Source organism: Macaca thibetana, chromosome 9, assembly GCF_024542745.1.
Source record: "Macaca thibetana thibetana isolate TM-01 chromosome 9, ASM2454274v1, whole genome shotgun sequence".
Lineage (NCBI taxonomy): Eukaryota > Metazoa > Chordata > Mammalia > Primates > Cercopithecidae > Macaca > Macaca thibetana.
This window is the reverse complement of record NC_065586.1, coordinates 59,466,178-59,478,242: the sequence shown is the minus strand read 5'-3', so window position 1 is coordinate 59,478,242 and position 12,065 is coordinate 59,466,178. Positions and strand designations below refer to the sequence as shown.

The window sequence follows — 12,065 nt, the reverse complement described above, 5'->3', positions numbered from 1 at the left end:
TTTGGTTGGAGGCATTACTGAAAGTGTTTTGCCTCAGAATGGGAAAGCTTGGGCAAAAGTGAATTTGGAAGATATACAAACCGTGAGGGAACTGGTTAATTTGGTCTTACCTATCAAAATATAAAATGCACACACTTGCATTTTTCACTTCCCTGGTAGGCATTTGTCCTAGATTAAATACACAGATGCACAGCACAGGGGCAAGTACAATTAATGCAGAATTTTTTTTAGACAGAGTCTGGCTCCGCCGCCCAGGCTGGAGTGCAGTGGCGCGATCTCGCTCACTGCAAGCCCCGCCTCCCGGGTTCACGCGGTTCTCCTGCCTCAGCCTCCGGAGTAGCTGGGACTACAGGCGCCCGCCACCATGCCCGGCTAATTTTTTGTATTTTTTTTTTTTCTTTTTTAGTAGAGACGGGGTTTCACCATGTTGGCCAGGATCAGCATTGTTTTTTAATAGTGAAAACCAGAACCCAACCCAAGTCCATGACTAGGAATATTGGTTCTGTAAATAGTTTTATTTCATGCAATGGAATACCATGCAGTCATTAAGAAGAATGAGGTAGCCCTTTACCAACAGTGAAAGATAAGGGCATTTTCATCAAGGGCAATCATACCTAGTTCCAGGAAAATGTTTATTAATCTCATTTACTTAGAAAATATATATGTAGAGGTGAATCTATAGACAAGTCTAGAAGGCTATACACTCAGCTATTAAACAGAATATCTCTGAGGCGGGCAGGGGGCGGAGCCTGCGTTTACATGAATGGGACGCTGCTGTTTCTCAGTGCACCTCTGCTGTTTGAATCTTTCACTAAAAACGTTCCCATGCATTACTGGGAGGGAATGGAAGGAGTATTTTGAGGGTTTCGTGTGAAGGGAAAAGTTGAGGAGGGGACGTGGGCGACCCCTTGGTCTCCTGAGACTCAAGCACCGCCTGAGGTGAGGAGACCCCGCCCAGCTGAGGTGATTCTGCAGAGGGGCGGAGCTCCCCAGATCCGAGGCGGGAGGCGGCCCGGGGGCGGGGCCAGCCGGCTCCAGCCGTCCGCTCCGCTCCCACCATGCCCTTATAAGGAGCGCCCGGCGTTAGGGCTCGGGAATCCGGTAGCAATCCCGGCGGCTCAGCCCCAATCCCAGGCCCCTCCCTTGGGAATGGGGGAGGGGCGGGGTTTGGCGGCGCGGTGGCTGGGGTGGAGCATCTCGAAAAGGGACCAGTAGGAGTGGCGGCCCAGGTCTGAGCGGTGCTGCCATTGGGCGCGGCGACGAGAGGGGGCGGAGAGTCCGTGAGGCTGGTTACGCCGAGGGAAGCCCCGACTCTGTAGTCGCTGCTCAGAGTCTGTCTCTTCGCCGGTTCCCGGCCCCGTGGATCCTACTTCTCTGTCGCCCGCGGTTCGCCGCCCCGCTCGCCGCCGCGATGCCGGTGTTTCATACGCGCACGATCGAGAGCATCCTGGAGCCGGTGGCACAGCAGATCTCCCACCTGGTGATAATGCACGAGGAGGGCGAGGTGGACGGCAAAGCCATTCCTGACCTCACCGCGCCCGTGGCCGCCGTGCAGGCGGCCGTCAGCAACCTCGTCCGGGTGAGCGCGCAGGGCCTGGCGCGGGAGCGGGCGCGGGAGGTGTCCCCCGGGCCCCGGCCCGCGTCGCGGCTGCCTGCGGCCGGCTAGCTGGCCGTGACTTTCCGCGTGGGTTCCGGAGCCAGGCGCCGAGAGTTCGAATGGCCTCTTCTCCGCCCTGTGACCTTGAGCGAGTCCTGAGCCTCTCTTGGCCTCAGTGTCCTCATCTATAAAATGGGAGCAGTCATGGAAAAGGCTGCCTGGCGGGCTTGTCGTGAAGATCCGGCGAGGTATTATTTGTGGAGTGCCTCGCGCGGCGTGTGGCCCACAGCAGGCACCCAATAAATGAGAGTTGCTGGGATGTCCGAGGGTCCCTGCCCCGCGCAGGCTTCGCCCCCACGTTGACTTCCTCGCTCTCAGCGCCTTTTTAGGCCTCCTCGATCTGGCTGTGGGGGAGGGAGAGCGGGCCCTCCCACGGATCCCTTGCCTTCTCTTCCAGGGATCCTTATTTGAGCCACGTTGTCCTCCTTTCTAATACTTCTGCCCCTCACCCTGAGATCCGCCTCGCCCACCCCCGCTCCCCAGAGCTCCCTATATTCCGCCCTTTTATTCACTTGCCTCACTCTCCGTCGCCTCCTCCTCCCTCCTGGGCGTTTTACTTAGGCTCACTCCTCTGTCACCCTTACACCTTTATGCAGTTATTCGTGACCACAAGCCCTGTTTTTCCTTCCGCTCAGCCCTGCTGCCCTTCCTTTCATTCCCTCCTGTGGACATTTCCACCTGGCTTTACCTGCTGTCAAACGGCCTCCTCCCACTGGGGCCTTTCTAGACTCGGGGGCCCTCCTTGGCCCCTCCTCCTGGCAGGAAGCAAGATGGAGCTGTTGGGAGAGGCCTGTGGAATCTGGGATCTGCCGCCCCTGCCGGAGAGAAGGCTGGGGCATCCCCTCCCCATCCACAACTTTCCTGGTGGCTCCGCAGACCCCTGTAACCCACAGCTGTGACTCATAACCGAGGTGATTCCTGGAGGAGGAGCCCATGTCTGAAATGGGAAAAAAGAGGTGCTGAGACCAGTCTCCCAACACTCCCCTGGCTAATGTCACACTTTTCTTTCTCACCCTGGGTGGGTGACTCAGACTGGTCCTGCATGTGAGGAACAACTTTGGAAAAAGTTCATACTGCTCCCCCACTGAGCTGTGTAAATAGTGTGTTCAGGGCAGTTGGGAGGCAACTGTGGGTCTGTCTGGGTGGGGCTTGGGTTACTTATCTGATTTGAGCTCCTCAGTGCACTTAGAGGCTCTTTAGCAGCTGAAAGTCTTCCTCGGTCTTCAGGGGTCCCTGGACTGTCTCAAGCAATTTAGGAGACTGATAGCTAGGAAGACAGGGTGACACCACCGTCCAAATTCCTGATCTTTCTTCTGTATAGCTTTAGTAAGAATCTATTCATTCAGTAAGAATGCTGTATTCATTCACAATGTCTACTTGTACATTGTTCTTCTTTTTATAACTAATTTGAACAGAATACTCCAGAGTACATTCTTATGTAGTGTTGTCTAACATGGCTGCATTCCAGGCCTCCATTTTTCAACAAATAGGAAACAATGTAAAGAGACAAGGTAATAGTGTCTCTCCATGTAGTACTTCAGGAAATGAAATCTTAAAACCACATGTTGCACTTGGAACAGAGCTAGTGTAGTCTAGGGGTTGATATCTGGTTAGGCTATTTAGAGAAAAGTTATTTATGGACTTCCATGCCATGAATTAATAAGCATTGAATGTCTGCTATATGGAAAACATTGCAATAAATCAGTGGTTCTCAGCTTAGAGTGTGCATGAAAATCATCAGTGGGGCTTTTTAGAAATAAAGATGTCCAGCTTCCAAGGGTCAAGGCCTTTGTATTTTGCTCTTTTTTTTTTTTTTTTTTTTTTTTGAGACTGGGTCTCACTGTCATGCAGGCACTGGAGTGCAATGGCGTGATCATAGCTCACTGCAGCCTTCATCTCCTGGGCTGAGAAAATTCCTCCCACCTCAGCCTCCCAAGTAGCTAAAGGCCTTTGTTTGTTTGTTTTTGAGATGGAGCCTTCCTCTGTCATGAGGCTGGAGTGCAGTGACATGATCTGGGCTCACTGCAACGTCCTTCTCCCAGGTTGAAGCGATTCTCCTGCCTCAGCCTCTGGAGTAGCTGGGACTACAGTTGTGCACCACCGTGCCCAGCTAATTTTTGTATTTTTAGTAGAGACGGGGTTTCATCATGTTGGCCAGGATGGTCTCCATCTCTTGACCTTGTGATTTGCCTGCCTCGGCCTCCCAAAGTGCTGAGATTACAGGCGTGAATCACTGTGCCCGGCCAGGCCTTTGTATTTTTTAAGAAGCTCCATAGGTGATTGTGATATACGCCCTTAGTTAGGAAACACTGTAATACACACTGTGAGACAAATACAAAAGAAATAAGGTTATAAGATGAAAACAATGATATGTAGTTAAGTTATATACTTTCCAACACATACAAAAGAGGGCACTTCAGATTGGTAGTAGCTATGGGTTAGCAGAGACAAAGTAGGGCGGATTGTGCTGATAAATAGTTAATCATGAACAAAGGTACTTGTGAGTAAGTCACTTCCAGGTTATAGCAAGTACATCGTCTTCATTGCAGCTCAGGAGACAAGTTGGAGAGAAATTGGAGATGAAGTTGGTGTGTGACATATGGGCAGTGTAACACAGGCCATATCCAATAGGATGAACAAAGAGAGCAGGAGAGGGAGGAGGATGAGAATAGTGTGTGAGAAAGACTGCGTGAGAATGGCGTGTGAGAATAGTATAGTGTGTTTTGGGGAGGCCAGAGGACCTACCCATTGCTTCACATCCTTGGTGCCAATTGTGATCGTTAAATATGTGGATTCTGTACATGCTTCAAGATTGTTCCTGGAGGTCAGGCCTTGTCTGATATTTATCTCTTTTTTAAAAATTTTATTTTGGTTTTAAATAGAGACAGGGTCTTGCTATGTTGCCCAGGCTGGTCTCAAATCCCTGGGCTCAAGCAGTTCTCCCGCCTTGGCCTCTCAAAGTGCTGGATTACAGTTGTGAGCTAGTGTGCCTGGCCTGATATTTCTTTATATGGTCCTCAGTTCCTGCCCTCAAAATTGGCACATGGGATCACTCAGTAAATATTGTTGAAGGAACTATGGGAAGGGAGACAAATTGAGAAGCTTTTAAAATTGGTTGGTTGTGAAGAAAATGAAGGTCTGGACTTGGGAGTGGCAGGGAAAATAGAGAAGGAATTAATCAGAAATATATTAGAAGAAGAAATAATAGAACTGGATAATTGAACTCTGAATTTGCTAGGAAAGAAACATTGTATTACTGTAAAATAATGAAACTGATTTTAGAACAAATCTTCTGGAATTTATATAATCTGGGTATTTATTTGGAGTTATTTTGGGAGATTATATCCTTATTCCAGTGCTTTTCTTTGGAAATTTCTTTCAGATTATTTACATACGTATGCCAAATTAGTCTTATTTTGGTCATAAAATGTACATTTTGACTGAAGTAAGCATTCTTGAGCTCAACTACTTCATTTACTGTTCTTGAGTCTAAATGACTTTTGGATATTTCCATAATTAAAATTTACTAGATGAAGATGAAATTCTCAATTGTTGTACATAGTCATTCACTTATCAAGCAGGTTTTTATTGAGACCCCTTCAAATGTCAAAGCAATAAGTGTGATGCCTGACACAATCAGTATGATACTGAATTGGAAATCTTAAGTGGCACTGAGGAAACAGAGTATGATGGAAAGTCAGAGGAAGACGAGATTACTTTTGATTGGAGAATCAGGGGAGGCTTCATGGAGGATATAACATTGAGTTGGGTCTTAAAGACAGATGAGATTTGAATGTTTAGAGATGTGGTAAGAAAGGCATTACTTGGCCAGGCTTGGTGGCTCATGCCTGTAATCCCAGCACTTTGGGAGGCTGAGGTGGGCTGATCACGAGGTCAAGAGATTGAGACCATCGTGGCCAACATGGTGAAACCCCGTCTCTACTAAAAATACGAAAATTAGCTGGGCATGGTGGCCTGCGCCTGTAGTCCGAGCTACTCGGGAGGCTGAGGCAGGAGAATGGCTTGAACCCGGGAGGCAGAGGTTGCACTGAGCCGAGATCGTGCCACTGCATTCTAGCCTGGGCCACAGAGCAAGACTCTGTCTCAAAAAAAAAAAAGAAAAAGATATTACTTAATTTTATGGGGGCAGGACTCATTAGGATTTGTAATTTCATGTGTATTTGTTAAGCAAAGTAGTCTGGTCACTGATATATATATATATATATATATATATATATATATATATATATTGCAACTGGGTCATCACTTTTACTCCACACTTAGGGAGGGGGTAGGGTGGGAGTGTTTATTTATTTATTTATCTTGAGATGGAGTCTCTGTAGCCCAAGCTGGAGTGCAGTGGCGTGACCTCAGCTCACTGCAACTTCTGCCTCCTGGGTTCAAGTGATTCTCCTGCCTCAGCCTCTCAAGTAGCAGGGATTACAGGCATGTACCACTTAAAACTCTATTTAAGGCAGTTTTAAACACAGAGAGTGAGTCCGATTCAATAATGAAACAAGGAAGAGGAGGTAGTCAAGGGAAGGGTGGGAAAGGAAAAATAGGGAGGGGCACAAGAAATTCTAAGAAGGCTTAGATTCAGCAGGCAGTGTGAAAAAGTCACAAGTCTTAGACTGAGTACTTTGTAATATGGTATATACATTTTTCTTTTTTTCATTAAAGTGGCCCATTGAAATATGTCAGTCTGTGATGTGACATTAAAATCATGCAAGTTTTATTAATGGGGCTTCAGATACTTTGCTTTCTCCAATGCATCTGAGAGCATGTGTTGTAAGTACTCCTTGGGCTCATGAAATATTTATTTTGGGAGTTTTTGTGGCCTTGACTTTTATGGGCCTCATCCGTATATTATATGCTCTTGGGACCAGGTCTGGGACAAATAGCAGTATTATCTTCACTTTACACTGATAAATGGGAAAGACTGCTTTGCTCTTCTTTTGTTGTTTTTTTAGAGATGGAGTCTTGCTCTGTTGTCCAGGCTGGAGTGCAGTGGTGTGATCATAGCTCACTGCAGCCTCAAACTCCTGGGTTCAACAGATCCTCCCACCTTAGCCTCCTTAGTACCTGGGACTACAGGGGTGCACCTCCACGCCTGGCTAATTAAAAAATTTTTTTGGTAGAGATGGAGTTTCACTATATTTCCAAGGCTGGTCTTGAACTCCTGGCCTCAAACAATACTCCTGCCTTAGCCTCCCAAAGTGCTGGGATTATAGGCATGAGCCACTGTGTCCAGCCTACTCTAATCTTTAAAGGAGGTCAGCAGTTAATTTTATCATTTGTAATTATTAGTATTAACATCTGAAAATATTTTTGCTTTAAAATTCAGTTGATATTAGACTTTATTTCAGTTAAATAAATAACAATGTTTGGGTGAGTGATTTTTTTTCTTAATATTTTTCTGTGTTTTCCAATTTTTGAAAATTAACATATAATTCCTATGCTAAGGAAAAAAATACAGTAAATAAAAATAATATTTATATGATCATTTATAGCTCATAAAATACTTTCATATTTATAATCTCATAGCAATCTGTGGGTAGGTATAGTGGTGGTCTCCGTTTTACAGATGAGGGAGGATAATGTAGTTCAGAGAAATTAAGTAACCTGCCCACAGTGGCACAGCTAGTTAGCCTGGACTTGACCTGTGGTCAGTTGTTCCAGGTCCTCTGCTTTTTTTTTTTTTTTTTTTTTTTTTGAGAAGGCGTCTCGCTCTGTCACCCAGGCTGGAGTGCAGTGGCACGATCTCGGCTCACCACAACCTCTGCCTCCTGGGTTCAAGCAATTCTCCTGCCTCAGCCTCCCAAGTAGCTGGGATTACAGGTGCCCACCACCAGGCCCAGCTAATTTTTCTATTTTTAGTAGAGATGGGGTTTCACTATGTTGGTTAGACTGGTCTCCAACTCCTGACCTCGTGATCTGCCCGCCTTGGCCTCCCAAAGTGCTGGAATTACAGGCGTGAGCCACCATGCCCAGCCCCTCTGCTTTTTTTTTTTTGAGACGGTGTCTCGCTCTGTCGCCCAGGCTGGGGTGCAGTGGCCGGATCTCAGCTCACTGCAAGCTCCGCCTCCCGGGTTTACGCCATTCTCCTGCCTCAGCCTCCCGAGTAGCTGGGACTGCAGGCGCCCGCCACCTTGCCCGGCTAGCTTTTTGTATTTTTTAGTAGAGACGGGGTTTCACCGTGTTAGCCAGGATGGTATCGATCTCCTGACGTCGTGATCCGCCCGTCTCGGCCTCCCAAAGTGCTGGGATTACAGGCTTGAGCCACCGCGCCCGGCGCCTCTGCTTTTTTTCACACCACCATTCCACATCTACTTAGAGCAAAGTTGTTAAATATCAGTGGAAGTTTCCCACCTAGAATCAGAAGCAACAGGAATGCTGTTAGTCATAGAGGTTCCATTTGTCCTAGGCCTGGCAACAGTATCTGTTTAGACCCTGGCTTTAGCATGGCCTACATGAATGGCCTATATGAGAAGAATGATGTGAAGGTAAGCTTGTTTCACAGCCACACCCAATTTCACAGCATGTCTTGTCTTTTCTTTTTTTTTTTGAGATGGAGTCTCACTCTTGCCCAGACTGGAGTGCAGTGGTGTGATCTTGGCTCACTGCAACCTCCACCTCCTGGGTTCAAGTGATTCTCCTGCCTCAGCCTCCTGAGTAGCTGGGATTACAGGTGTGCGCCACCATGCCTGGCTAATTTTTGTATTTTTAGTGGACACTAGGTTTCACCACATTGGCCAAGGTGGTCTTGAATTCCTGACCTCAGGTGATCCACCCTCCTTGGCCTCCCAAAGTGCTGCGATTACAGACGTGAGCCACTGTGCCTGACCCATAGCATTTCTTTTTTGAGAAATTAGAGTAGACACAGATCAGCACAAAAATATGCCTGCAAAACAGATAAAGAGTTTTTGTGGTATATGTGACTGCTTAGCTTGAAGCCTATTAGAATGAAATCATATTTAAAATAACTTTGTAGATTCCTTGGGGAATCATGAAGTTTCATTTATAAAACTGTCCCTACATCAAAAGACATGTAAGAATGAGACAGATATCTGTATCTATATATAGATGTATTTTTTTTCTTTTTTGAGACACAGTCTCACTCTGTTGCCCAGGCTGGAGTGCAGTGGTGCGATCTTGGCTCACTGCAAACTCCGCCTCCTGGGTTCAAGTGATTTTCCTGTCTCAGCCTCCTGAGTAGCTGGGATTACAATCGTCTGCCACCACAGTTGGCTTATTTCTTGTATTTTTAGTAGAGACGGGGTTTCATCGTGTTGGCCAGGCTAGTCTCAAACTCCTGACCTCATGTGATCCACCCGCCTTGGCCTCCCAAAGTGCTGGGATTATAGGTGTGAGCCACTGCACCCTGCCAGAGACAGAAATATATTTTGTTCCAATTTTTTTTTTTTTTTTTTTTTCTGGAGACGGAGTCTTGCTCTGTTGCCCAGGCTGGAGTGCAGTGGCATGATTGCGGCTCACTGCAAACTCCGCCTCCCTGGTTCACGCCATTCTCCTGCCTCAGCCTCCCGAGTAGCTGGGACTACAGGCACTTGCCACCACGCCCGGCTAATTTTTTTTTTTTTTGTATTTTTAGTAGAGACGGGGTTTCACCGTGTTAGCCAGGATGGTCTCGATCTCCAGACCTTGTGATCCGCCTGCCTCAGCCTCCCAAAGTGCTGGGATTACAGGCGTGAGCCACCATGCCCAGCCTGTTCCAATCATTTTTAACATTTACTCATGTGACTAAGAGAACAGAAGATTTTTGGAGATGGGCAGTTATCCATCAGTATCCATGGGGGATTGGTTGCAGGACCCCCCTTGGATACCAAAATCTGCAGATGCTCAAGTTACTTATATAAAGTGGTGTGGTAATTGCATATAACCTATGCACATCTTCCTGTATACTTTTTCATCTCTAGATTACTTATACTGTAATACCTAATACAATGTAAATGTTATAGTTATACTGTATTGTTTTAAATTTTTATTTTTATTGTTGTATTGTTTTTTATTTTTATTTATTTTTTTGAGAAGGAGCCTCGCTCTGTCACCCAGGCTGGAGTGCAATTGCACGATCTCAGCTCATTGCAACCTCTGCCTCCCAGGTTCAAGAGATTCTCCCACCTCAGCCTCCTGAGTAGCTGGGATTACAGGCACCCACCATAATGCCCGGCTAATTTTTGTATTTTTAGTAGAGATGGGGTTTCACCTTGTTACTCAGGCTGCTCCTGACCTCAGGTGATCCACTGGCCTTGGCCTCCCAAAGTGCCGGGATTACAGGTGTGAGCCACCATGCCCAGCCTATTTTTATTTTTATTTGAGTATTTTTGATCTCCAGTTGGTTGAATCCATATATGTGGAACTCAAGGGTATGCAGGGCTGACTGTATATGTTTCTACAACTATGTTTAAATTTTAATGGAACTACAACTTAAATGTTTGTTTACATCCACACAGTGGAAAATTTGGCTTTTCTAAAGCTTTTCTATAAATAGAGCTCATGTAACTCTAAATGGACAAAGTAAGAGGGCAAAAGTCTTCTGGTATCAGCAACAGTAGCTTAGATTGGGTCCTCCTGTTACAGTCCTGGAGTAAGGACAACAGTAGGACAAACTACTTTTATAGGACTCATTTGAATTTTACTATTTCTTGGATATTTGTTTAAAAACAGACTAGCCTGGTTATTTCATACACAGGTTGAGTATCTCTAATCTGAAAATCTGAAATCTGAAATGCTCCAAAATCTAACTTTTTGAGTACTGACATGACACCACTCGTGGAAAATTCCACATCTGACCTCATGTGATGGGTAGAAGTCAAAACTTTGTTTCATGCACAAATTATTACAACTATTATATAAAATTACCTTCACGCTATGTGTATAAAGTGTATATAAAACATAAATGAATTTTGTGTTTAACCTTCAGTCCTATCTCCAATATAGCTCATGATATATATGCAAAAATTCCCAAATCCAAAAAATCTGAAATACGAGACACTTCTGATCTGAAGCATTTCGGATAAGGGATATTCAACCTGTACTTATTTAAGTACTCATCATTTGTATAGTTATGAAGTGTTTATGTTTTATATATAGTCATTTTATTTTTATTTATATTTATTTATTTTGAGATAGGGTCTCGCTCTGCTGCCCACGCTGGAGTGCAGTGGCATAATCTGGGCTCACTGTAGTGTCAACCCACTGGGCATTGATCCTACCACCGCAGCCTCCCGAGTAGTTGGGACTACAGGCTTACACCTTCATGCCTGACTATTTCTGTATTTTTAGTAGTATTTAAACAAATATCCAACTGGGGTTTTGCCATGTTGCCCAGGCTGTTCTTGAACTCCTGGGCTCAAGTGATCCACCTGCCTTGGCCTGCCAAAGTGCTGTGATTACAGATGTAAGCCAGTGTGCCTGGCCAGGATTGTCATTTTAAGAGTCTTCTGACAACTTCCCAGTCTTTCACTGCACCCTTAGGAAATGGGTAGGATAGGAATATCCTCATTATCCACAGCCTATAGTTCAGCATAGCATGGAGATGCTCTTTTATTACACTCATACTGGTTCAGTGTTTGTCATCTCACTAAGTCGTAGGTTCCTCAGTGGCAGGGACGATATGCCTGTCTGGGTTAAAGGTATGCAATATACTTTTTTTTCTTTTTTTTTGAGATGGAGTCTCGTTCTGTTGCTCAGTCTGGAGTGCAGTGGGGCGATCTTGGCTTACTGCAACCTCCGCCTCCCGGGTTCAAGCGATTCTCCTGCCTCAGCCTCCTGAGTACCTGGGATTACAGGCACGCTCCACCACACCCAGCTAATTTTTGTATTTTTAATAAAGACAGGGTTTTACCATATTGGTCAGGTAGGTCTCGAACTCCTGACCTCAAGTGATCCACCTGCCTTGGCCTCCCAAAGTGCTGGGATTACAGGCATGAGCCACTGCACTCAGCCTACATTTTTTTTTTTTTTTTGAGATAGAGTTTCACTCTTACTGCCGAGGCTGGAGTGCAGTGGCATAATCTCCGCTCACTACAACCTCTGCCTCCTGGGTTCAAGTGATTCTCCTGCCTCAGTCTCCCAAGTAGCTGGGATTACAGGCACCCACCACCATGGCCGGCTACTTTTTTGTATTTTTAGTAGAGATGGGGTTTCACCATGTTGGCCAGTCTGGTCTCGAACTCCTGACCTCAGGTGATCTACCCACCTTGGCTTCCCAAAGTGCTGGGATTACAGGCATGAGGCACTGCTCCCGGCCTAAAATTTTAAATTAAATGAACATATGCATATCATTTATTTTTATTTATAACATATAGCATTAGGAATTATTGTACAATGAATATTTCCCATCCCCAGCTTTCAAATATCTGGTATAGCCAAATTTGAACCATCTCAT

The 12,065-nt window shown here is 45.7% G+C and overlaps 3 protein-coding genes across 5 annotated transcripts in view; 2 read left to right on the top strand and 1 right to left on the bottom strand.

Annotated features, from left to right (window-relative positions):
• CAMK2G (calcium/calmodulin dependent protein kinase II gamma) overlaps positions 1-12,065 on the bottom strand; it is a 1,229,125-nt gene that overhangs the window by 185,189 nt on the left and 1,031,871 nt on the right. The window lies entirely within an intron of this gene.
• VCL (vinculin) overlaps positions 1,285-12,065 on the top strand; it is a 125,862-nt gene continuing 115,081 nt past the window's right edge. For all 3 annotated transcript variants that reach the window (XR_007728684.1, XM_050803406.1, XM_050803405.1), the window contains exon 1: positions 1,285-1,579. Coding sequence is in view for 2 of the 3 variants with exons in the window: in XM_050803406.1 (XP_050659363.1) it covers positions 1,412-1,579 (168 nt within the window). In the remaining variant the exon portion in view is untranslated. The remainder of the gene's footprint in view (positions 1,580-12,065) is intronic.
• ADK (adenosine kinase) overlaps positions 5,939-12,065 on the top strand; it is a 711,694-nt gene continuing 705,567 nt past the window's right edge. Inside the window, exon 1 of the mRNA XM_050803506.1 lies at positions 5,939-5,949. The gene's annotated coding sequence lies outside the window, so the exon portion shown is untranslated. The remainder of the gene's footprint in view (positions 5,950-12,065) is intronic.